This window comes from Colossoma macropomum, unplaced genomic scaffold, assembly GCF_904425465.1.
Source record: "Colossoma macropomum unplaced genomic scaffold, Colossoma_macropomum, whole genome shotgun sequence".
In the NCBI taxonomy this organism is placed as follows: domain Eukaryota; kingdom Metazoa; phylum Chordata; class Actinopteri; order Characiformes; family Serrasalmidae; genus Colossoma; species Colossoma macropomum.
Genome location: NW_023494791.1, coordinates 37,795,325 through 37,823,041, shown reverse-complemented (window position 1 = coordinate 37,823,041; position 27,717 = coordinate 37,795,325). Strand labels below are relative to the sequence as shown.

The following is a 27,717-nucleotide window of genomic DNA, read 5'->3' as shown; positions in this document are numbered from 1 at the left end:
AACTATACATGCCTTATTCAAACATCTAGTTAAGCACACAAATGCTAAGATGAGTTCAGATCACTGGGTAGTCAAGTAACCACCCCCATCCCTACAAATAGAAGGGGTTTCTGGGAAACTGTGCAGAGGGCAGCCCTCGGCGCTGGGGCGGTCTCCGAGCTTAAAGCAGATGCTGTTTGAGCTGGAGCAGGTCTGGATATTTCACAGTGGGGTTTCGGAGGCTCCCCACTGGAGCTTCTGCCTGGAAAACCATGTTTAGCTGCTGTAGCCCTTCAGCTAGACATATACTAGCTGAATGCATACTGTTGTACTGCTGGCAGCTATACCTGCCCCTCCATCTGAACTCCAGCAGGTCCTGGATGCGGATGCCCCATCAAAAGTTTGGGGACATGTTGCCTTTCAAAGAATGCCAAGTTATCACTGTTACATTTTTAAAAAGTAAGAATAATGCTGTGTTTGGAGATAAGGGAGGCAGAAGAGATTTCTGCAAGAGGCATGGCAGACCACCTCTGAGGCAGATCATGTCTGATATTCAGTGGTTGAGACTGAAAGTCAGAGTGGTTTGATGTGAAATGGTTTGTTGTAGAGAAACTTATTGACCCTGATTTCTTTACAGTGGTGGTGTAGGAACGAGGGATCACACTGACTACAGTGCAAATATAGCCATTACTGACTATCAGTGAACCTACATGTGTCTTCTGAGATATTTATATGTAATGTGATAAAGGCAAAATGGTAAATCTATAAAGAATAAGTTTGCTTTGGGGACTGTTTGGCCTTACAATGCCAGGCATGTACTCTCCACAATGAATGACATTTAAAAATATATGTTTTAAGCCAAAAGATTCCTGCAAAACTATCTTAAAATGTCTCAAGCAGCTTTTACGTTACGCGTCCACTACATGTGAATACAACATCTGAAATTTCACCCCCATTCATTTTCAAAGGGCAGTTGCAAAAAAAATTGTGGGATAGCAAGCGACGTGAACATTACTTACAGCGCAGTGAGAAAAGATGAGCTGGCTTCAATTCCAAGCAAATGCAGCAGCGACGTAGCACTGACCAATCAGGCAAAAGCTACTGTCCATTGTCCGTGCACAGCGAGCCGACATAGTTCCACCTGGATGACATGGAGAGGAGGTTAATAATGGCTTTGTCTGGGTTACCCATTCTGTGTGATCCCAGAAATAACAAACAAAAACAAAAGTAATAAAAATAAAATAAATACTTAATGGCAGAAAGTCTCTGTTGATATTCATAGTAACTCAAAAGACCATACTGAAAGGAAGTCATAGCAGGCTAATACATGTCTTTGTTGATTGACAGCCTGTTTAGCCAGGCAACAAATACTGAACAACACTAAGCTTTTTAAGTTTACGAGAGTAGCTTAGTTGAGAAAAGAATTTTTACTTTTATTTGAAATCCACGGCTAATTGACAGTTTCATTTATGTCCTGCATTGTAGACAGGCATTTAAGTACCCTTTTGATGCCTTTATTTTTAAGAAAGTAGGCAAAATACAAGCTGGTGCTAGCTCAACTAAATAGAGAACCGAAGGTTTTAAGAGCATTGGAAATTAGAGTATTGAAGTGTTTGACATATCGCAGTATCAAAAGTATTAATCATTCTACACAACATACAATATACCAAAGCTACATGAGACCTATCTTGAAAGTATCACCTTCCATTTGCATCCAAAATGTATCATTTGAAATGAATAACACATTCTAAAGGAGCTGTGTGCTTCTGTAATTGCTGTTGTCAACTATAACTAAAACTACAGGCTTGTACAGGATTGTGAGATGTTGGTGTACAAAGCCATAATCTGGTTTCAACTTTGTTTAAAAAAAAACACATTTTATTCCCTCAATCCTTGTAAAGAAATGTAGTACCCATGGTCTTTAAAACAAATTTCAACAAATCAGACATGCTTTTCTTTCCATGGAAATTTCAACTACATGGTTTGTCGCCAGAAAAGTATGAATTGGTCTCTGTCTGATAGCTGCGCACTGCACCACAGCAGTTTACCTGTTAGACACGATGTGTTTATTTAGGGATTAGGAGAAGAGTGACTGAAGGGGTTAAAATCAGAGGCAGGCCATGAAGCGGAGTGGAGTTCGTTTGAGGGGCAGGTTGTCAGTTCTGTCAAGGCCAACATAATTTGATACGTTAGCTCACAGGCACCTATTGTGAACTACACACATCAAGTCTTCATGACACACTGCTGCAGAAACTCGTTGATTTAAAAAAAAAAAATCACTAACAGTTACATTCTGTCCTACAGCTGGCCCCTCTGTTTGTCTACTGGGACCACATTAATCAGTAAAATAACTCATATGAGGATTAATGTAAGATTAATCTAAGTCTTAAAATCGTTCTTTCATAGTAACACAAAGTTCACTGTACTATGACTGCTAAGCAACTTGCTGGCAAAGAAAGTGTAAAAAACAAAACCAGAAAGACAAAAGGAAAACGATATCTGTAGATAAAAATATAATAAAAATAACAATAATACAAATTATTAATACATACATAATTAAAAATATACACAGAGAATTAGCAGAAGAAAATATGCAACTGCGAAAGTTGTCTGAAAAGTGTTTGGAGTTGAGGGAAAGTGATTGGTTGACATCATTCGCGGTGCTTTTTGGGATAAGTAGTTCTTTCCGACATTAGAAACGTTAAATACACAGTCTTGTACCTTTGCCTTTTTGTCCGTTTTTCAAGACCTTTTTTGCCGTGTAGAAATGACACGATTGATCTCGTAAATGGTCTGTTTGGGCTTTAAACATATAATTTATCTAAGGATTTTTTAAATGTCTGTAGAGAAAAAGACCGGGATTTTTCTCCAACAGAGTCTCGCTTGTTTAAATTGTAGACAGATCTTCATTTGATTATTAGGTCTTGAAGAATGCAATAGAAAGTTGATTGCTAATGTCTGCAGACATCCAGAAGGGGGAGCTGTCACCGGTTTTCCTCGTCAGTGAAGCGGCAAAGGTGAAACACTACGCTTTAGTTTCACGGCTTTATTAGCATTTACTGGGCACCATATTTTAATAAAACAACACAAACTAATATTTCAGTTTCCAGAAAAACGTTAATCTTTAATATGTCCTTTAACGACCTAGAGACTCTGTGAGTTTAGCCGACTGAATGGATGTTGCTGCTCCAGCACAGCTCGCCTTCGCCTCGGCTACACAGCGCTAGATCAGTGGCCAGATCTGCATCTGGATTTAGAGCGTATTTACATTTGATAATAGGTAATTTAACAGGTTATAATAAGTGCATAACACATAAAACATTACGAAGCCAAGGTTAGTCTGCCTGTTACTTCCTCTCATTCAAGCCATGACAGGCTGCCTGCTCTGTTTTGTGGAAGGGTAAACGCTGTATTGTCTCATGTGATTTTGTTCTTCATGTAAATAAACCAGTGTAGTGTTTAATATGTTAAGTTATTGCAAACCAACAAAGAAAACATTCTCATTTTTATTTAATATTTTTGACGTCTCCCAACTTTTGGCTTGCAGTGTATGCCAGCATGTAAATTGTAGGCTTTCTCTTTAATGGTAAGTTAGTGTATTCAAACGTACAATGTGATTCACTAAAGAACCATATTATTATGCTTTAGAAGATGTGCAGCTACCAGCCTCTAACTAAACCAGCCAATCAAAAGACAAACAACATGTAAAACTCCACAAGTGAGCCCCTCAAATGTGATCTCTGCTGTTGCTGGGCTGCAGGACTGTTGTTGGAAGAGACTGATGATCAAAACTATGAAATGTACTTTACTTACAGCTGTACAGAACTGCTTTTCTGATGGAACAAAACCCTCTTTTGTCCACTGCAAAGCTGCTTGATCCAGAGTAACCGATGTAGCATAGCTAGCTAATGCACTTCATTTAAAACCAGCCAGATGTTAATGATTTAGCTGTTAAGGTACATTACTGTCATATACACTAACAACTGCTTTATTTGTGTAGGTTGCTCAGTATGGTATTGGGCTCGATATTGGCATGTACTAAAAAATATGTGGTCATACATGAAAAATTAGCTTTGATGCATTCCTCATATTTATTTTGCACAGTAGTGAATAGTGCATTTTGTAGGCTTGTATTTTTGGTATTTGCTTAGAGGAGATGCTAGTTCAAGATCTGTGTACATAACAAGAAGAAGGAGTCTGCAGATTCAGCAGTCATCCAGTCTGAGGCACTCTGTGTTATTAATAATTTATCGCTGTCATTTTGTCAAACATGATGTCCAACAGCTTTATCAAACTTCACATTTACAAAAAATCTGCAGCCCTAATGTAAACTATGAAAGTGTACCATGTAAGAAAGATTGTATAACTTATTAGCATTTAAACAATGAATTATCTACAATTATAAATCTGTATTTGGAGCTTTTGATGAGCTCTGATGTGGTGGGTTTCTTTCCCACCCATCTCCCTCTAGCCTCCCAGTGGAGAAGCTATCTTTGTCTCCTGTCCTGTCTGCAGTGGAGAGCAGGATGGAGGACTTGTGTGTGCTGAGCTGTGGGCAGCTGTTGACTCACTCAGTGGCCCCTATGCTGCTAAGACACTCTCTCTCACACATACAGACACTCATTCACTCACTCCATGTTGTCTTTTCTCTCTGGCAGGGAACAAGAGACCCTCTGTTTCTGACAGGCGTGAGTCTGTCCCCCGACTGGCCCGTCTATGAGGAGAGCCTCATCAAGCTCAGCGTCTATGATGTAAAGGACAAGAGCCACCAGACAGTGAGTAACATGCGGTCGCTGAGCAGGCCCTCCTTTAGTGGATTGATTTCATTCTCATTCATGACTGTTGCCCTTTAAACTCCATGGCTTATTATTCAGTCATTAATCTTAAGGCTTATCACTCATTGTAAAAAAGCTAGTTCCAGTTCTGCTCGGTTGAGCGATGATACAAGCGTTGTGAAATACTCAGTTTGCACACATACAACTGCCTACATCAACTAACTGTTTCCAAGATATTTAAATGTTTCTTAGCCAATCACATTAGCATCTCTAAAACTCCTCTGTAACAAACCTGCAGTGAGAACAGCGACGGTAGTAAATAGTAATGAGTTGTTAGGCTGTAATGTAGTAGTTATTTAGTTCCCAAAGCTAAAAAGTTTATTATTAAAACTCACACCTTGGTACTGGATATGGTCTTACACTTTAATATTAACAGTTTTGTGTCTCTCACAATTATACTTAGTTCAGTGAGAGATTGTAACCAGACAGTATCAAACCCTTTAGTATTAAAACTATAAACACACATAAACAATGATTGCTCCAAAGTAAGCTAAACTCATTTGTACTATCTCTGCACTCCCACTTCAGTAAGGATTCCAGCGCCTTTTCACTTCTATAAACAAACCACAGAAATAACCTACTGTTATATTAATCCTGTGCAAATCGACATGTTGGTAAAAATGCAATCATATCCTATGGAGTTTCTTAAGTGTGGAGACACAAAAAGAAGCACTTACTTTTGTTTTCTGTTGATAAAATCAGGCCGATATGTAATGTTACTGTTCTATGTCACATATACAACTCACAACATGTTAAAATTACAGAAAAAAGATGCTAAGGACTTACTGCACTCACTTAAAACAGAAAGGTAAATGGTTAGGGTAAACAAAATAATGGCTAAATTTAAAGCTTTGACATTTTCTACTCTTTTCTGGAGTAAAGGTGGTGCGTAAATCGAGTAGCCTTTCCCATCTCTGCCATCTAAACTGAGATTTCTTGTCTCATGTGAATCAGTTATGAACATTACAAAAGTCCTGTGGTAAATTGGCATTACTCCACCTTCCCATGGGAAACTAATGCAGTCTAAATAGGCCTCAAATTAGCTTTCTTAACTTAGCTGCTGACAGCTTGATAAATTAGGTTCAACCAGACTGTACAGTGCACACATTTCCTATCAAAAGCATCCGCTGCAAAAAAATGAATATTAATGTATGTATGGCATCATTTGAATTTGTTTCATCAAAGTTTGAGTCCTCAGCATCTAACACTGCACTAACTAGCTCCAGCATTAGCTTAAGCTTTAGATCATTTGAAGGGAGAGCTTCTGTCATTTAAACTTTCTCAATGAAAACCTGTTGCTTTAATGCAGAGTGGCCAAAAGATTTCCCCGGATTGATGAATGTAAACATGGTTTCTAGAGTCCTTTTTTTTGCTTCATATTAGCCTGCATTCATAACTTTTAACTTTTCAAACATGTAGGTACTTCTCTACTTTTCCTTTGCGCTACAGAGCATTTTTGTCTGTTAGCACAAGTGATATGGATGCTACCTGTTGTCCTAAAACAAAAGATTGATGGACATAGCAGCTCTAACTAAGGGAGGGAGGCAGCAATCTTAATTTTGCAAACGGTCAAATGAATTCTGTATTAATGCAGTTGTTAAAACTCTTTGTGCTCTTCATAGAATGATCTTTTACCATTGTGTTGCTTGGCATTCATAGCCTGCTGTTAACAAACTACACTGCTAGGCAGAAGAGCAATTTATTGTGTTTTATTACAAAAATAAATGAAATTATTTGCTAGACAGTTTTCATATTATAAACCGTTCTATGCAAACGTTAAGGCGCCCTTGGCCAGATTCGTCTTCTTCTTCTTCTTATTATTATTATTATTACTATATTATTATTATTATGTTTGTAGATTTTCTAAGTGAAAAGAAGTACACATTCTCTACTGAGAACACACTTCCGGGCATTTTAGCTTATGGCCATTTTGCTGAATCTTACATATTGGGAAAAATAAAACATAACATGTGGCCTGTGTAAAGGTTATGGCATATATAATAGATATAAAGTCTTGTTCCAATTAATATTTCATATTCTGTTACGTACTCAGTCTTCACACTGTCTGGACAGCAGCAGCTCATGTGTGTCAGCGTAGTTTGTGTTGGTCATCCTCTAGCCCTTCATCAGTGGTGTTGGCTGAATATTTTTGGTTGGTGGACTATTTTCAGTCCAGCAGTGACACTGAGGTGTTTAAAAACTCCAGCAGCACTGCTGTGTCTGATCCACTCAGACCAGCGCAACACACACTAACACACCATCACCACGTCAGTGTTACTGCAGTGCTGAGAATGATCCACCACCCAAATAGTACCTGCTCTGTGAGGGTCCATGGGGGTCCTGACCACTGAAGAACAGGGTAAAAGGGGGCTAAAAAAGCATGCAGAGAAACAGATGGACTACAGTCTGTAACTTTGTAGAACTACAAAGTGCATCTGTATAGTAAGTGGAGCTGATAAAATGGACAGTGAGCATAGGAACAAGGAGGTGGTCATAATGTTATGCCTGATTGGTGTATATATGTAGATGTGTATGTATATACATACATTTGTATGTGTATGTATATACATATTTATATATACATATATAAAATGACAAGGCAAAAATAGAGATATACTCCTTCTAATACTTTGTATTCTATCACGTTGTCCTCATCATACTGTCTGTTTTTTTTACGCTATTTCATGAAAGCTTTGCATCGTGCCTATAAAACCCTTTAACTGCAGTAAAATCACTCTGATGAATAGACTCCCTCGGCTCATTGCTTTAGTAACTACTGTGAGTTATTTAGCAAGTACTGCGAGGAAGTGAAGTGAGGACCTGCTCAAGGTTTCTTGAAGCATGAGGGGTTAATTCAGCGGTAACCCACAGAGGCAAAGAATGTTACATAATTGCATTAATATGCATGTCGTTTCTTTCTTTGGATATAATAAGACAAGTATTCAGTCGCTGGATACCCTGCCGCTACTGTGAGTCAAGCTAATGTGCTTTGTGACTGCAGCCTCTTTGAAAAGCTGTGAATAGTTCTAGCTAAAGTGAGTTAAAAGAGAACAGATACTTGGTGCTCTGTTTAGACTGTGGGGTCACTCTACTCTTTAGATGCCTCAATGTGTGCTGGGTAAGATAACTAAAAAGGCTGCGTCCTCTCTGGTTCCTGCGCAGGGACATGAAGCAGGAAGCGTGATGGCTAGCTTGCGTGTTGATGAATGACTTTGCTGAACGAGGCAGAGTATTTTTTTTTCTTTTCCTCTCACTGCAGAGCATGAATGGTTTCCGCGGTGTGGGGGCGTCCGACCCTCTCCTGAGTACTGCACACAGAGCCAGTCTGTTTTATTAATATGTTAATATATCATGACTGCCAGTTAATAATTAATGTCCTCGTAGTCAGCTGCTTTGATATAGTTAATGATATTAATGCAGGCTGCTCTTCCAGTGCCATAAAACTGTATGGTAATGGGTGTATGTTCTTTACATGATGGATGAATTACATTTAGCACCTTTAATTGTTAAATATTTCAGCTACTGTGTACTAAGAGTAGAAAAATCATTAACCCTTAGAAGTCATTATTATGATGTGATGTTCCGTGATAAACACAACCCTTTTTGGTGCTGTATAGAACCATCTCTAGCACATTTTCCATCAATCTGAAGAACTCTTTCACGATGCAAAGAGCGCTTTAATCATGCAGATGGTTCTTTGAGAGTGAATTTTGCAAACATGCAGCGATGACATGAACTCTCTGACCAATCAGCGTCGTCTCTGCTGTTGGCATGGTGACAACTAAGATCGCTAAAAGAATCATAATCTCCAAAAGCGGGTCAAATGGGGCTCAAACTGGACTACAAACATGGACATTTGAAATTCCAGCTTTCGAATAAAGCGATTAAGCTCTTCACTCTACTTTCACTTTTCCAAAATGGACAGTAGCCCAGTGTCACTGTTTGCTTGCTCTGTTAGGAGTAGAGGGGATCTTATTTGCACTTGAAGACGTTTGTGCTTCGTCTTGTGTGGAACTGCATCAGCTCAAACTGAGTTGGAGATCAGGGCTGTGTGTGAAAGTGTTAATAAAGTTTTATTTCCTGAATGAGGTGGAGAAACTCTCTGTTCTCCTTTCGCTTTTCCAAAGTGGATCGCATCCTGCACAATGTCATAATTTCCTTGTTTTGTGAGGGACAAAGAACCTTTGGACAGATATTCTGCCCCTGTTTTTTTCCTGAACAATTTGACGAAATTCTAAAAAAACAATTGCTTCCGGTGTACATAGCTGTGATGCGGAAAAATGGCATTTGAATACTTTGCAGTGTGGTGCTGTTTTTTTTTGAGTCACGTTCGGCATATTATGGCCTTTACAGTGCACAAAAATCTGCCTCCAATTCTGACATAAGTGGCTATTAGCATTTAACTGTTTTAATATGCTCAATAGTAAAATAAAGTAAAAAAGTATTTTTTGTAATTTTGTATTTTTTGCTATTTGCTCAAAGGAGAGGTTATTGTAATATTATCATTGGGATATCCAGCAGCTTTATCAAACATAGCATTTTACATTCACATCGTGCAGCCCTATAGAGCAGGGTTTCTCAACCACTGGTCGGTGAACCATAAGTGGGCCGCAAAACACCCTCCGGTGGTCCTTGGGCCAGTACTGAGGACTCCATAGTGGGCCAGTAAGGGTACTTTGTCATAAAAGTGAGTGGAAAAAATTGACCTAATAATAATAAAGAAATATAAAATGATCCCAAGTGGTAAACAATATTTATACAAGTCAAGCAACAATGGTGCACAAATCATCTATTTTTTGCCCCTTCTAGAAACAAAATACACTGCCCCAAAGTTTCAGTTGTCCACTTCTGAGAGAAAAATGTAGCTTAATAACATAATAACAGCAGTTCCACCTGATTTCAGGTATAAAACAAGCTTATGTTTGCCTTATCTGTTGATATTTAATGTTCAGTGATGTACATGGTATGTTGTGCCATGTACACACAGGTTTTTTTGATTTTCTGTGGGCCTCCATGCTTTCTAGTGATAAATACGTGGACCTTGAAGTGGAGAAGGTTGAGAACCACTGCTATGGAGCACTTTATATGATTCTGAATACACACCCTACTACTGCAGTTTGGGGATAATGGGCCTTATATACCAACCACTCTTAAGAAAGAATTTCTTCAACAAGCTCACTTTTACAATTTTTCTGCATGTTCTGACATTCACCTATGTTTTCTCATTTGTTCTTGGGTAAGAACAGAATCTACACACACTCAAGAGCACAAAGGTGTCAACAAAATTGCAGTTTGAGAAACACGTCATGAATCTGATGTAGACTTTTTTTTAAATCTTTCTCCAGAAAAGATATAAGAAAAAGTTTAGGACGATATTGGTAAATAAGGCCTAATATCCGTTTATGATGTTCTATGAAAGTGGTATAAAACGAATGCAAAAAAATGAAAAGACGGAAGATTGGAAATGAACTGGGTTTAATATAGCTGAGATCTGATCCGTTAAAATATGCCTGGATTGAATCGAGACATCCCTAGACGCCTGATCTGACTGGATCAGCACAAACCCTTAGTGGGAGTTTTTTTGCATCGTTGTTTGTTTGCTCGTTTGTTGTAATTAAGTTTGAGAGCACTCAGCATGAAATTGCTGTAAGAAGTGGACAGACTGCAGGTCCGAGATACCAGCGGTCTGATGAAATAGCTGACTGCTATGATGAAGCTGACTTCATCTCAGAGTGATGCAACATTAAAAGCTAGTTTGATGTTATTTATGGGTTAAGACTATTGGTCTAAAGCTGCTGCAACACAAACTGACCTGTTTCTACTTCTGATGGGGTCTTTAATTACCGCTACACCAGCTTACTACCCAGCCTGCGCAGTAAAGGTGGTCCTTTAAATGGCTTTATGGCCGTTAAGGAGATGTCCGATATGCGAGCCTCAATTAGCTGGAAAGTTTTAATAGGGAGTGTTCTGCTCCATTCGGACCCAATGGCCCAGCTGGAGAAACAGGTGAAGAAGCATCCAGCTCAGTTTTGCAGGTTAGCACGGTGCATCGGCCTGCTAATGAAACGTTTCCTCACACTCTCTCTGATGTGTGACCTTGCTCAGCCTCTCCGATGCGTATCTAATGAACACACGTTTATGTTATTACTGCTCAATTTCAGAGACTGACGGTGCGGTTGGCCTGTGCTCACGCCTGGTGCACTAGGCAGTCAGAATTGTCAGAAGTTCTGCTTATAACACTGCTCAACATTACTTATTTTTCCTTTAGAAATGCTCTATTACGATGTTAGCAGCCACCTTAATGGTTTAGCTCTGGGAATGACAGTGTATCTTAAAAGGCCAATGAACTGTCTCAGGTTGATTGTCATCAATGGGATTTCATACTTCTGCACCTATGAATACCATTAATGGAGCGTTAATATATTCTCACTGTTAATGGGAATTCCACCAATTATTACATTATTTCTGCATAATTAGACGGTTAAGATATAAGCAAAGTCATTCAGAATGGTTCGATTTGAAATCCTCTGTTCTCGAGAAACTTACTGAGTCATAGTTGTTCACAGTGGTGGTGATAGGAACCAGACATTTAAGGGTTCTAAAAGCATTAAATGATGCCTAAAACTTTGTTTTAAGATCATTTTGAGAGGTTTTGACCTAAAATCATCATCATCATCATCATCATCATCTTAAACTGTCGTGGTAGCAGTAAGGAAAGCAGAGAATCGCAGACAACCCTGCCCCCCACAGCGTCCTCTGGCTCAATCTGGGAGAACCTGAGCCGCTCCCAGGCCAGTTTGGAGATATAATCACTCCACCTTGGGGTCTCGTCCCTGTAGGCCGTGCCTGGTAAACCCCCACCGGGAGGCGGCCAGGTAAAACTGAAGCTAAACTAAAGGCTTTGACCAAAAATGAATTATTTAAAATATCTTCAAGCCCATGCAAAGCAATGTAATGCAGAATATTACCAAAGAAAATATTTTTTGGATTCACCATTATTTTACTCTTATTCACGTTACATATAAAACTCAAAAGACATTTAGGTTTACTGGTTGTTTTGAAATAAAAAGGCTATATTTTTGTTGCAGACCTTTGGTTCCTATCAACACCATTCTAAAGAAATCTGAGTGGATAAGTTTCTTGACAATGAACTATTTCATATCAAACTCAGTGATTGAATTAAGTCGAAATTTTTTATTAGTCAGATGCCACTTTAAGCTGTAGTTGTTGTTGCGTTGAGTTATATAGTTGTCTATGTTAACATATACATATATAGTTACAGTTAACAGTGTTGGCTAAAGGTTTTAAAATCAGTACCAGAAGAGTAAAAGCTGTTTTATGCCAATTCACATTCTGTATGCTATTATGTAAGCATATGTTTGTGTGAGCTAACAGCTGTGGAAAATAATTGAGGTTGGTTTTTCTAGAGCAGTTTACAATGTAATCGTGTCACGGACGTAGGAGATTGCTTGGGAACAGAACCCCAGTCTACTATGTGGAGGGAAGTGGCATTAACCACAGTTATCCCCAAATTGTGATCAGTTCGAAGTAGCTTGGATGAACTATCAGTAACTAGTTTAGGAAGGTATGGAAAGCAGTAAAATGTGCAGAACAGTGGGCCTCCAGGATCAGCTTGGGAAACACTGCTTTAATTAACCATACAAGATTCTTTAGGGGAGTTAAAATGGTTCCTCTGAGGCAGGGGTGACCAATCCTGGTTCTGGAGAGTGTCTTTCAGGTAGTAAAGGCTCTTGGGAGCATCTGAACATTAGATCCAGGTGTGTTGGATCTGTACTCTCCAGGGTAGTAGATCTCTAGAACCAGGATTAGGCACCCCTTCTTTACAGCATTGCTCCAAAGAACCCTTCGTAGAACCTTTATTTTTAAAAGCGTAGGAAACCCAAGCTTGAGTGAAGATGACCCTGGTCCTGCTGAATCCAGTGCAGTGGAGTGTGGAGGCTCATAGTTCTTCTGGCTAGACTAGCCTGAGTGCTTCCTGTTTGGTTTGCCAAGCATTAGAGATTTGTTGATGCTTGTTTTGGGGCCTTCAAGCGCTATCAGCTGTGACCTGCCCACTTGATCCCACACTCTGGATCAGCGTGAGTGGCTCTCAGCTAAACCCTGGCTGGACTCTTTGTGCATATGTGTGTGCGTCTGCTCAGAGATCCGTTCTCATAATTTACTGAAGAAAGTAGAGAGGGCGCGTTTGGTTTCTGTGTTTTTTTTGGCTGTTTTTTTTACTAAATTTCTGCCATCCAGAGTTTTGACATTCCGAACGGAGGCTGATGCTTCATGTTTCATCTGAGGATCATTTCCTTTTTGCCCGGAGCTCCAGCGCTAAGCATTCCGAGACGGCTCCCGCCGAGCCTGCATGAATAAGAGAGCAGGCAGAAGGAGAGAGAAAGAGAGGAAAAGAGGGAGAGAGATGGGCTGAATGGAGTGATGGAGAAGAGGGTGATGGAGATTTGATTGCTGAGAGTATGCTTGATGTTGCCTTGGGGAGCGCTGTGGGGGAAGGTGGTGGGAGGGGTCAGGTTAGCTCCATGGCAGCTCTCTGGGGATGTGGAATGATGCATCATGGGAAATGCTCTCACCAGCTTCCTGCGCCACGATGGTGCTCTCTTCTCCGCCCTCTCTGAGTTTACTCGAGGGATCCCTCCTTATCCGCAGAAGTCTTATCTGGGGATCAAAGGATTTTGGCCAGACACTGTAAACGCCTCTGCTTTCTGCATGCAGGAGTGTGACGGATCATGGGGGGCTTTGACCCAACCGTTTAAAGTTTGTGTAATGAAACACCCCAAAATCCCATTGGTTTTGTTTTCTTCAACCCTCAGAGGTCTAGAGGAATTGCTTTGCTATACTGTTTAAATGTGATTGTTATTACATAAGTAATTACTTGGTTTTTCATTACATTTACATTGGAATTGCATTCTGTATTGACAGGTTGGAGTCTGCACTCTCTTTTCTGTTTGTTTCAGTATCATCAACTGGATATTGTTAAATGGGACAAAATATACTTCAGTGGGCACAAGTATGTACATGGGCTACACTTAAGCGCCTCTCCAAAACATACTTATGTGTATATATATATATATATATATATATATATATATATATATATACACATACATACATATGTGTATATATACGTATGTGTATGTGTGTGTATGTATATATATATATATATATATATATATATATATGTGTGTGTGTGTGTGTGTGTGTGTATATATATATATATATGAACTGTGACAACAGCAGGCGGAGAGATGAGTGTATAAACTCAGCGGGAGTTCACTGTATCATACACAGAACATTAGACATAATCTGCTTATGCTATATGAACAGCATTGGAGGAATCAGCATGTATTGATAGACTATTTTCAATAAGCTATGAGTGAGAAATACTAAAATAAAATGTAAGAAGAGGCTTTCATGGTGAATACAGAACTCAGAGGGTTAACATTCAGCTAGAAAATTAGTTGCTGGTGTAGATCAACACAGTAAAGAAAAGAAGGAAAAACACTTGATGGGACTATACGTTACTTGCAGTTAGATTAGCGTAAGAGAGAGATGAAGAAAGGAAGAGACAATTAAAAGAGAAGGAGTGAAGCATGTGGTGAATGCCGATAAGATTTCTCATCCTTTAAGTGCTCATTTACCTCCCTTACAGAGCCGTTTGGACGCCAGGTCTATTATCAGCCCGGCAACTTGTTGTCAGTAGAAAGCAATTATCTACTGTCCGCCGCTTTAATGAATGTGTCATAGCTGCCTGTGGAATGGCATCATGGGTAATCATACAGTAATTTCTCTAGCGTCGGAGTATGACTGAGCTGTTTGGGAGTGCTGTGCTATTTGCCACCCGCTGTCCTTATTTCCAATCTGCCGATGCTGTGATTGGCTGGGTGCTCTGGAGGGCCACACTCAAGGTGCTCATCTGGACCAAAATAGAAACTAATGCACATTTAGCCATTTACGTAAACAGCAGCAAAGAAATGTGTTCAGTTGCACTTAGGGCTTTTCCGAGAGAGCTTTTAAGTGATTTCAATCATAGGATTGGATGTGTGCATGCACACACACACACACACACACACAGCCATGCTCACATTCATTAGCCATACATGTGTATGTATCACAGTGTACAACACACAGGAACGCCTGTGGGCCTCCAGGTCAACAAAATACAGACTAATAATGCTAATACATCGGAGTACAGGCTAATAGTGCTGATAATAATATATAACAATAATAATAATAATTTGTGGGAGTACAGGCTACTAATGATAATGTGTGGCCAATAATGGTAATAGTTGATAGTACAGACTAATAATGATAATAGGTGGCAGAAGAGGCTAATAATGCTAATACATAGTAGTACTGGCTAATATTAATAGTTTGTAGTACTGGCTACTGGTAGTAGTTTGTAGTACTGGCTAATGGTAATAGTTTGTAGTACAGGCTAATGGTAATAGTTTGTAGTACAGACTTATAATGCTGATACATAGTAGTGCAGGCTAATAATGCTAATACATGAGAGTACAAGCTAATGATGCTAATATGTGGGAGTACATGCTAATACTTAGAAATCGGGCGCAATACTGGTAATACTTGAGAGTACAAAGTAATAATGCTAATACTCGAAAATCGAGATAAATAATGCTGAATGCTCTCGTACCGGGAAAACATGTCTGGGGACCTCATTTTGAACGTGTTGCTGGATTGCAGCAAAATCCTCTGCAAATAAGGCTAAAGCCCCTCTAAAACTCACCTGCAAATCTGTTAGTCCATCCTCTTATAACATCTCTTATAACAACTTTCCGATCAGAGATGTACTCGATGCGCAACACGTGATCTACAGTGGTCTCCATATGGCTTGACTTTAATGTAGTAATGACAAAATACTGAGTGGCATGGTGTGATGTACTGAGAAGTTGAGTCTGTGCGTGCAACGCAGAATATCGGCATTGGTTTGCGTGCCTTCATTAAAAACAGTGGTTTGAAATTTTGGACGCATCCAGTTTGTGTGGGAATGCTGGCTAATAATGCTAATACTTTCAAATCAAGAACAATAATCGTAACACTTAGGAGTAGATTTGCTCACATCAGTGCCTCACAAGCACACACACACACACACAAGCACATACACGGCGAGGGATCGCTGCAGATATCTGTCTGCAGGCCGAGAGAGCGATAACTACAGAGAAATGGAACAAGACAATTTCAATCCCGTCAGAGTCGAAACGGAGCAGTGGGAGAGGAGATCAAAGCTAGAGAGAGGCTGATGGAGAGAACGAAGCTGATGGAGAGGAAGACTGATGCAGAGAGTGAGAGAAGAGAGTAGATGTAGGAGATCAAACATACATACATATTCACACACAAACACATTCACACACACACACACACACACACACACACACAGATGCCCCAGGTTCTCCCGAGAGAAAGAAAGACAGAAAGAAAGAGAAAGATAGCGAGAGGATGAGGGAAAGAGAGAGAGACAGTGTGTATGAGAGAGAGAGACAGAAAGATAAAGAAGAGATCCCTAAATGCTCCTAAACTCTTCTGTGTTGCATTTCTTTCTCAGTGTTTAACACTGATTGCTGATTCCTCCAATGCTGTTCATATAGCATAAGTAGATTATGTCTAATGTTCTATGATACAGTGAACTCCCGCTGAGTTTATACACTCATCTCTCCGCCTGCTGTTGTCACACCATGTGTGCAGTTCTTAGTCTGGCAGTAGTTTTGCTAATTAGGAGTTACTGTTTCTGCGTTCAGCCCCACTCCCACGCTCTGCTGCTGCGCTGTGCGTTAACTCTTAGAGGTCTGCTCTTATTACTGTTGGGCTATATTATTTAAATATAATGATATAATTGCATGCATAATTGCACACATGCATAAGTGCACTTTAATTACACAATTTGTTACATAATGAGTTGCTTCATTTACATTCTGTTGCGACAGATTCAAGTCTATATATCTAACTGGCAAAAATGTAAAGAATGGTAAACGTGACTGCACACAAACTGTTTTCTACTTTCTTCAAATTCAAATAATCATTTGCTTGAAGTGCCTTTCAACAGTTCAGAAGTGACAGAAACTTGCTTTGTAACTGGATCGCGACGGTATATTATGCATTATTTAATAACTTCTGTGTTTACAGAATTCTTGAAAACACATAACAATAAATACATTTTAGTTAATAGCTTGTAATGTACGTCTGCACTAGATAGATTAGAACGTCTGCATAGATTAGAATTGCATGTCAAATAGAAAAAGTTGATAATATTGCAAGTGAGTCCAAACTTTTAAACAGCAGTGAACACAAACGTGGTATAGATTGAAAGTCTACAGAATGTCCACAGAATGTCTTAAAGTCAAACATCTTGGTATATTAGTGATATTTTGTGTTGTGATATATGTGGAAATGTCTGTTATATTCATTATAACTCCATCCATATGACTTTATCCATATGAGATTCACACTTCAAATTGCCTTGCGTCTGAACATAGTTCATGTTAAATTGATGTGGAGAAGCATGTGTGTGTTAAGAAAGTGTATGTGTAGAAATGTATGTGTTCTTTAAATTGAAAAAAAGAATTACAGTTACATAGAGCTCATATTTTGTAATGTGCAATTAGACAGTCTAATCTCAGATCCCACTAGGCTTCTTTCCTGCGCTTAAAAGCGTTTTAAGCCACCTCCCTCCTTGGAAATGTTTTACAGTTCAGCTACAGGCAATGAGTGAGAATTAATACTAAATTACACCACGATTCAGGGTTCCACGTGGCACAACAGTCTAAGGCTGCATATAAAGAGTGTTATGTCTTTGGGCAGGACACAGATTCAGCAGGCTTCACTCATTTCGCCGTGTATCACAGATTTGTCTACCGCAGAAAAATGTTCAGCTTCAGTAAACAAGCTCTGCTCATTATGTATTACTTATGATTAGATAACCAATCAAAAGGTGGGTGGGTACTGGAGCGCACGTACGGGGCTGTGTGGTAGGGCAGTTTCGCTCACATTGGCTGTGTTTACATCCAAAGATTTTTGCCAATCCGACTGAATACATTTTGATTATAGACTAAGACTGAGGTGTTTTTATGCTCACTCTACTCAACAATCTGATGGAAAATCTTTGTTTACATGCTCACTACAAGTAATCCGATCCAAAATCCCACGCAAGCGTAGAGTACAACTTAGGGTAGACGTTACCATGACAGTGAGCATCACGTGAGTCCGGTCAGAGTGAGACGAGCAGCAGTAAGCAGTGCTTGTGTCTTTAATGGCTTTAAAATGATGTCGGACTCAGGAAAACGTTCTTCACATGTTCTTATTAAAGAAGGCAGAGAAGAAAACATCATGATCTGAGACACATAAGATGGACGCCCGTCCCACCGCCATGTTTTCAAGTTCTCAAGCATGTTTTCAAGCATAGCTTTGAAAGCAAAGCAACTTTGTCTTCTTTGCAGACCAGTTTCTGCTCCCGCCATGTTGGACATTATAAACTTTCACTATGATGCGACACACATGCACAGAACGTACTTAAACGTTGTGATTGGGAATGTAATTGGTTACAGGTGTTTACATGGTTATTATCCTTCTGTATAACTGATTATTTACAGGATTATTTAATGGGATTGAAATTGTATTCCGAATGGCCTTAATCAGACTAGTTTATTCCGATTGAGGCGTTTACATGGATGTGTTCTATTCCAATTGAGCTATTAGTCAGATTGTTAACAGATTATTAGGCTGCATGTAAACATGGCTATTTGGGATTAAAATGTACATCCGAGATGAATATTAATTCACAAGCAATGTTCAATATCGGTTTTGAAAGAAAAACATCTCCAAAATACCAACTTTACAGGAGAAGGCAAAAAAACTGTCTTGAATTTTAATGTACGTTAACGTAAAGAGATTTTATTATTTTGGAGCACTTCTGTTGGTCCATTTATCATGAAATTCTCGCAGCGTAAAGGACAGCTGGCATGCTCAAATGAAAAATGGAGATCGTCTATATAGTTTAATTGAGTTTTGCTATAAGATTTTGAGAAATAGTTCAGTACTTCTCACCACTGTAGCTTGGTTCTCTTTAATACAGAAATACGATGCTAATACGAAGCAAAGAGATGTCTTTCCTTGCTGGTTGTTGTGCACATGGCATCTGCTAATGTTAACAGTGTTCATGCTGGACTTTTTCTACCTGTCTTTCTCCTCCAAAAAACACAGTAAGAGCTGGTTTCTTGAGACTGTCCATTTAGTGTGAAGTGTGCTGTGGTGTTGACTTCCGTGCCCATAACACCGCCCAGGAAGAGCCGCTTTGCACCTTCTCAGCTTTGTAAAATTTATCACAGGTGGATTTCTCACAGTTCAGATAGAATACGGAATATGCTCCGCCGTATGAGTGGGGCCTAAAAATGGTCCTCCATCTCCCCCCATCACTCAGTGTGTTGCTAGCCAGCAGTCATCTGTTAGCTGACAGAATTGGCAGTTAGTGTTCTCCTCAAAGCGTGTTGAGCTGTCCAATTCCCTATAACTCTCAAGTCTAGCCTTCACCTTTCCAGCTTTGATGGGAAGACTATGATTTTGTTTTTGTAGCTGGTATTTGTGCCTGTAAGAGTTAAAAAAGACCAGGGATTGAATCCCAGCTGTGTCGAGTGCTTTCCTTGGCAATGATGGTGGCCACACTAACCTGCTTGTGTCCTCTTTGGGAGGTTAAATGAGGAAAACATGGCGAGGTTTGTCCATCTCTCCACAGTTGCTAAGCGATGGGGCAGCTGATCAGGTGTCCACATGATAGCTGGACCCTGTGTCTGTCACCAGAGTGTGTGGTATTGCTGGCTAAGACAGCCTATAGATCACTGCTTCTTGTTTTTCTCCACATGGCAGCATGAATCAATGAACTTCAATCACACTCAGCTGATGGGCGTAAGACACACCACCACTAGTCCTATAACAGTGATGTGTGGAGGAGGTCACTTGTATTCCAGCATATCTGTTTTTTTTGCTGGACGAGTGGAGTGTGAGTAGCATGTATATGACAACCCTTAGAAATCACAATTGTGTGATGTTTTTTATGTGATAGGCGGACACCCATGTGCCTCTCCGTCATGGGTGTCCGCCTATCACCACTGCTATAAAATTCAGACTTGATAAGATTCTCTAGAATTGAGCATTGTGGCTGTCTTAAACCTCTGTAAGTGACTTTGTTTACATCTTAATTTAATTATGCGGGTGTTTTGACCAATCTGTGAAATTTCCCTCTAATCACATTATTCTATTTCATTAATTACGGTCAGTTGCATTTGTTTTATTTGTGCTCATTTAACTCTGATTTCTTTCCTTTAGGAAAGCTGAAAGGACAAAATCAGAATTTATTGAAGAACATATGAAGGCAGTAGTAGTTCATTTGGAAGACACCAAATGAACTCCTTCACCAAGTTTTGACTGAGCTCTCTTTGAACACTCTTTCAGGGCAAATGCAAACGTCAGATTCATCTGCTCTGGGAAGGGAACCAAAGTACATCTGATATTACAAAACATTCTTACACACATTAGGCCTCATTCACCATCTGTTCTTAAGAAGAAAATTCGGTAACACTTTACTGTAGGGTGCTGTTCATAAGGCTACATGACACCTACATAAGCTTGTCATGACAACTGACATAACCATACATAAATACTTATTCTAATAGGCATTGTTTGCTATAAAAATTAGGTTTGCCAATTTTCATCAAAGTTAGCCAAAGTAGCCTTTATGACAGATGCTGCCTATTGGAATGAGCATTTATAAACAGTTACATAGGCCTATGTCAGTTGTCAAGGCAAGCTTATGTAGGTGTCGTGTAGCCTTTTGAACAGCATCCTACAGTAAAGTGTTACTGAAATTTATTCTTAAAACTAGGGCTGGGTATCGTTTGAAAATGTTCGATATCGATTTGATACTTTAAATTTGGTTCTTTTTTCGATACCATTTTTCCAATTGTGACAAAAAAATGGAAAATTATTATTATGATATTCTTTTTCTGCTGAATACCAGACAGGTATTAGTGTGTTTGACAGCATATCTCTGGATGGGGGCTGATACTTGGGATTTAATGCTTTTGTTATTTCTCTGAATAAATAAAAACTCAGAGAAAAACATATTCACAAAGCACATACACATTATTGTAACCACTGTTATAGGTGTGCTATAGAAGGATAAAACAAATGATCTATCTCGCGTATCCTATCCAGTAATCCCTTGTGATTTGCGTGTTATGCAAAGTATTGAAAATAGGCACCGATTTCTTTTAGAAATTTTAGTACTCGGTATTATCAAGATGCTTCTGTCGGTGTCTTTTTGGTATCAAATTTTGGTACCCAGCCTAGCTTAAAACCCACTTATGCAGTTTTCACGAAGAGTCTGACATTCATCAATGTTTTCTTACATGGGATTTGTTCTTGTGTAAGAACAGAGTCTACATACATTGAAGAGCACAATGCTATAAACAATCCTGCGGTTTCAAACCACATCAAGGACTAGAAGGACTAGAGGATGACCAACACGAACTGTAGATGACCTTTCTCAAGATCAAATTTAAGGAAAAATGTACAAACATGTTGGTGAATGAGGCCTATTGAGTTCATTTACACATTTCCTCCAGAGATCTCCAAATCCCTAAATCTTATTGAGTGTAGCTTTAAAGAGAGGGCTACAGTAACAAATTCTATTATAACATCATACAGTGTGTGATCAGCTGGACTTCAGCCTGCACTATTACAAATTAGAGATAGCCAGTACTTAAAGAACACTGACCAACTGCATGTTTGATTACGAAGAGAGCATAATTAGACCTCTTTAATTTGCTTTAGTCAGCACAGTGTGTTAAATGTTGAACAATCATTGTTTTTGATAGTGGTTTTTAAATGTTACACTACTGGTGTGTTGTGTCTGTGTCAGAATATTGTGATACATATTGTATATTGTAAAAAAAAGTAAATTATCATGATATGCTATTTTTCCCCCAATATCACCTCCCCCTACTACAGATGATTTGAAGGGTCAAACCAGGAAAATGTCTTAATGGAGCTCAAACAGAAGTGGTGTTAATAATTTGTCATGTTAATGCATTTTTAATGTATCAACCTTGGCAACCCTAAATTTGATATTAATTATTTCTCACTAGTAAAACGTTGAAACAAGCAGCGATCTGTGAAAAGCACAGAATATTACCCTTCAGTCTACACCACATAGTGTTTGTAAGTAGAGGACAGTGTTGTTGTGTGGAAATGAACACCCTGAATGTTTTTGCTCTTGTGTTTTGACATTGTCACAAATGGAAAAGACACAAACTTGAAGGTGACTGCATATTTACTTTTAAACAGTCTCCCAAAATGACAGTAGACTCTAAATTTCTGAGATGATGCTATAATATGCATGCGGGTTCACATAAACATACAGCGTGCTCATGAAAAAATGATTGCTATTCATATCACAAGCAAACCCCTGCTATTATTTGGCAGCACTTTTGACCCAGCCCCTTCTTCCCATGAGCCAGCACGGCTCTGTCAGTCTGTCAGTTATACACATGCTCTGGAGTGCTCTGACCTCTGTGACCTGTTTTCCTCATGAGTCGTGTGCACGCTCCCGTGCGTCTGACCCCGTCTACCTTCAGAGCGCGCGGTCTGGCAGTGGCTCGTAGACAGACCCTCAATCAGTTTGTTGAATGAGCAGCTACATACTGAGAGGCCAGTTTATTAGAAACACCTGCTTTGTATTCACATTCAATAAAATATAGGTGCCCTTTGTAGCCCATCTGCTGCTGCACAATTTATCAGCCACCTCTACCTTGTATGTTGACTGAAGCGGGCCAATATAGGACCACCGCTGACCAGATATTGTTCTGGTGCTGAATGATTCTCAGCACAGCAGTGATAATGACATGCTAGTGTGTGGTGCTGGTATGAGTGTATCAAACACAGCGGTGTTGCTGGAGGTTTTATACACATCTGTGTCACTGCTAGATTGAGAGTGGTTCACCACCAAAAATATCCAGCCAACAGTGTCCTGTGGGTCTCTGGTCAGAAATTGGAGAGGCTTCTAATGAATTGGCCACTAAAGGTACACAGTATGTATAAGCATGTTCTGTTTTAGAGAGTGCAGCACTGCAGCAGCAATGCACAAAATGCAGTACATGTTTTCTAAACATGTATTCAAAAGGGTAAAAAGGTGTAGTCCATCTGTTTCTCTGCATACTTTGTTAGCCCCCTTTTAGCCTGTTCTGCAATGATTTGTGTTTTATGCAAAGTATTGAACACCCCCACAGGACCACCACAGAGCAGGTACTATTTGGTTGGTGGATCATTCTTAGCACCGCAGTGACACTGATGTGGTGGTGGCGTGTTAGTGTATATTGCGCTGGTATGAGTGGATCAGACCCAGCAGAGTTGCTGAGTTTTTAAACACAGTGTCCACTCACTGTCCATTCTACTAGACACATCTACCCATATAATACTTGATTTGTGGTGTTCCTTTGGGGGTCCTGACCATTGAAGAACAGGGTAAAAGGGGGCTAACAAAGTTTGCAGAGAAACAGATGGACTACAGTCTGTAATAGTACAACTACAAAGTGCATCTATATGGTGAGTTAGAATCGACAGTGAGTGTAATAAATGCAAAGGATGGACACACTAAATTTAGCTTTTGAGGTTTAATAACTAATTATTAAAAAGGATTTTTTGCTTACTGGCTGTTTTGACAGGAAATTAAATAAATGAAGAGTGGTCTCTGACTTTTGCACAGCACTGTACTTATGTTAAACTAAGAACTGGAAGCTTAACTTTTGTATTTTTGACCTGAGATGCACTAAAAAGATGTGAGAAGAACTTTTGGCTGAACTAAGTTGGAGTCAGGAAACTTCAGAGGCCACTCCCTCTCTCTATGCTAAGTGGCTGTTATTTGAATAATGATCTGGGCTACGGTCGTGCTTCAGATCCCTGTGGAGGTTAGTCCTCAGAGCCGGGCCTGCCGCAGATAAGGCCTGAATAGAGAAGAGCTCCAATCAGAGCGGGTCAATGGAGGCAATTACAGCGGTGTCGTCCGGCCCAGGCTGGGCTCGAATCTGCGCCTTCGTGGCTCTGACCACCGTCACGGGTGTCCCGTACTGATAACAGCTCCCTGACAGACAGGCTGAAAAGCGTCCTGCTGTTTATTCTCTGTCACATTCTCCATGTTTTCTTCTTTTAACCCGTTAAAGGTAGAAAGCTGGTTAATTCTGCCTTTTATGTTACTCTTCTTATTAAGCACACTGAACAAAGTGATGGAGTGTATTTACTTGATTCAATTGTGTGCCTCATTCTCACATAAACAAAGTATCTGAACACAGTTTTGTATGACATTTGGCTATAAATAAGCTAATAAAATGATGGACACATTTGAATCAAGTCCAGTCATGTAAAAAAGTTTTGGCGCCCTCAACAAATGATGTTTTGTTGATATTTTTTTAATAAAAGCTACATCCTCTACAGAGAACACCCTTCTGCACCTTTCAATGCATAATTGCTGTTAATCTGCTGACTTTAACATATTGGGGAAAAAATGAAATGAAATGTGGCTTGTGCAAAAGTATTGGCACCTTTCAAACTTTGTGTTTTTTCCTCAATATGTTAAATTCAGCAAAAACAAAACAAAAAAATGAAACTGTGCACTTACGTTTGCAGAAACAGTTTCCACTTTTTTTTCATAATTAAATGGTTAACAAAAGGTTAATCAGAGTGGTTTGATGTGAAAATGCACCACTCTAGAGAAACTTAGAGTGTCAGAATTGTTTACAGTGTTGGTGATAAGAACCAGACGTCCACCTCTGAAAGCTCCCTCACAGAAAGTTATAACATGAAATGAACACTCTGCCTGCTGTCTGATATGTTGCTTATTGATAATTTTGAGCAGGTTTTGGACTAAACATTTTTAAAATTCATCCATGGTGGAGGGATACACGCGGGGCAATATAAGGCAAAATAGTCTTTGAAGAAAACTCAGCTTTATGACTATTTTACCATCATCAACATTATATGTAAAAACTCAGAAGACATATGTAAGTTCACTTGTGATTTTAGATAGTAAATAAAATGGCTTTATCTCTGTTGTAGGCGTTCTGACTCCTGGTTCCCGTCACCATTACTGTAAAGAAAAAATAAAACTGTGTAAAAAAGTAAATTTCTATACAATTAACCATTTCACATCAGACCACTCTGAATGACTTTTGAGATGTAAACAATAACTAAATTATGGAGAAATTGTGAAAAATCTGTGGAATTTACCATTGTTTTCAGTAGAGAATGCGTTAACTTATTTTTACTTAGAAAATGAATTCGTTTTCTCAATGTAACATCTATACATTCTATGAACTTGCAATAAGATGGTCCAGCAACTCTGAAAAAGTCGTGAGTTGTGATTTTGAGCAATCAAAGAGTGTATAGGAAAAACCTCCAGACTTCAGTCATCTTCAATATTACTCTGTTTTACTGTGATTGAACAAATGTTTCCAACATCTAAAATAAGCTGAAAGTGATTTGAATTCTGGTCTGACTGTGCTCTTGCTTGTTTAGTAACTGCCGTACTGCATCTGACATCAACAGCAAGATAAAGGCAGCATTTTGGAGCCAGCAGCATTATCATCACTTCATTCTGACACATTAGTTGTTGTAACTACTGTAAAGACTTAGTAGGTAAATTCCACTGATTTTTTTTTTATTTCTGCATAATTCAATGTCCGAGATGGAGACAGTCAATTGGAGCGGATTGATGTGACATGATTAGTTGTAAAGGAACTTACCGACTCTTTCTTTACAGTGGTGGTGATCGGACCCAGTGGTTTCAACGTCTAAAGCACAAACCTAGCCGTTTTATTTACTATCCTACCTGGACCTACAGCTGTACATGTTCTATATGTAATAATGATAATGGTGAAACAGTAGTAAACCTGAAAAATATATGTTTTCTTTGGGTGCTGTTTTGCTTCACAGCATCTTGCATGTGCCTCTTCAAAATATGTTTAAGGCCAGAGTCTTATCAAAACTATGATCAAATTATAATAAAATGTCTCAGGCAGTGTTTAAATCGTAACCACCTCTTGTAATAATGCTGGGTGAGTTAGCCAACTCTACTGTTGTACAATTCTGACTTTGTACGTTTCTCTAGAATAGGGACTTTCATGACAAACCACTGTGAATAATGTTTACATCTGAAATATTTATGTATGCAGAAATTTTGAAAAATTGGTGGAAGTCCCCTTAATATGTAGACGCAGGTGTCCTGATCACTAGTGGACCTGCATGAAGAGGCCACAGGCTCCATATCATGAAAATTTAATGTGAACATTGTATTCAAAACATTGTATTCATGCTTTCGGGTTCCTGCTTTTCATAGAACCTTCCACTGAAAGGTTCTTTAGGGAACCAAAACTTCTTCTGTGACACTGCTGTGTCATTGCTTGTTTTGGTTCCTCTTAGTGGTTATTTCTCATGCTCTTAGGGAATTTTCTGTCTCCCTCTGTGACACTTACTAGGAGGCTGCACTCACATTTCTGGAAAGCAGCTTTGGTGCTTGGATTAGGCCGGTTACTGTAAAACCACGTTCATAGATTACTGTTAAAATGTAATCAGTAAACTGTAACAAGAGGCTGTTTACTCCAGTAAAATCTATGCAATCCATATATAGAAAGCAAGCTGCAAAAATAATAATTTGAATTCGTCATGGTTGTAATGACCACAGACACATTCACATATCACCATCCATTGAGGCTACAGTAGTTTAGGCCCACCAGTTCCCCTTGAAGTGATCTGGAGTGTTGTTACTGTAGACTGTCAGTAGCAGAGTTACCAGAATAGAATTTGTCTAACGCTAAAATAGTTTACTTTCACTAAGGGTTTCGGTTCAAGCGTAACTTTTTTCTGTGCATTTCAGGCTTGACTGCTTTCTGAACAAGGCACAGTGGAGACTGCCACTTAGAATAGAGGCTGTTTGCATACATCATTGCGTACATCTGAAAAGAATTGTTAGAAAATGGTCATGTAAAAATGAATTATGACTATTTTTGGCACAGAAAACTGCATAATCTAAAAAGTGGACTGTTATAACAAACTAACTAATAAAATAAATAAATCGAAAATGTTGAATGTGGGTCCTTAGATAAAGAGGAAGTGATGGGAAAAGACATCTGACAAGTGAGTGGATGTGCGGAGATTGCCAGGTGGCTGAATTTTTTATTTATTTTCTGTCTCCCAGCCTGAGAGTCTGATCCTGAAGTGGGAAGTGTGTGTTTCTCTTTGAATGTGTGCCTCTGCATGTGCCTGTGTAGGAGCAAACATGTCTGCGTGTGAGTGTGGTCACAGACGGCTGTCACTGGGCATGTATGGCGCTGGTGTGTTGCTGAGTGTGTGTCGCAAGTCTGCTGGCAGACCCAGACAGCCTGACTCTGATGCTCTAACTCACCTCTACCCACCCCCTCTCAACCAAACCAGTCTCAAACTTGCAGCTCACCAACCTTTCAGACTGAATCAAAGCAGTGTTCTGTAGAGAAACGTGTCTTTATTCTCATACTGTGCTTTATGATCACTGGCTTGTACGTACATTTCATGTCTGTGAGAAGCTCATTGGTGCTGACAGATAACATGGTTAATGTCAATGTGTTCTACTGCACTATGTGCTCATCAGCACTATTGTAGAGAGATTTCGACTCCTTTTCTTTTACATATTCCAGAGTTTTAATCCTGGAGTAGCTCTGGCCTGTATGTTTTCATGTTTCCCCTCTAACATACCCATTTCAGATTACAGTGGCCTTCTTAATTAGCCTGTCAACGCAATTGTTTGGTAAAAAATCAGATTCACCAGTTTTTCCTGTAGCCCAAATGTAGT

At 39.3% G+C, this 27,717-nt stretch overlaps 1 protein-coding gene across 1 annotated transcript in view; it reads left to right on the top strand.

Moving 5' to 3' along the window:
- Positions 1-27,717, top strand: part of inpp4b (inositol polyphosphate-4-phosphatase type II B) — a 413,125-nt gene that overhangs the window by 103,302 nt on the left and 282,106 nt on the right. Inside the window, exon 5 of the mRNA XM_036575007.1 lies at positions 4,638-4,754. Within this exon, the coding sequence (XP_036430900.1) occupies positions 4,638-4,754 (117 nt within the window). The remainder of the gene's footprint in view (positions 1-4,637; positions 4,755-27,717) is intronic.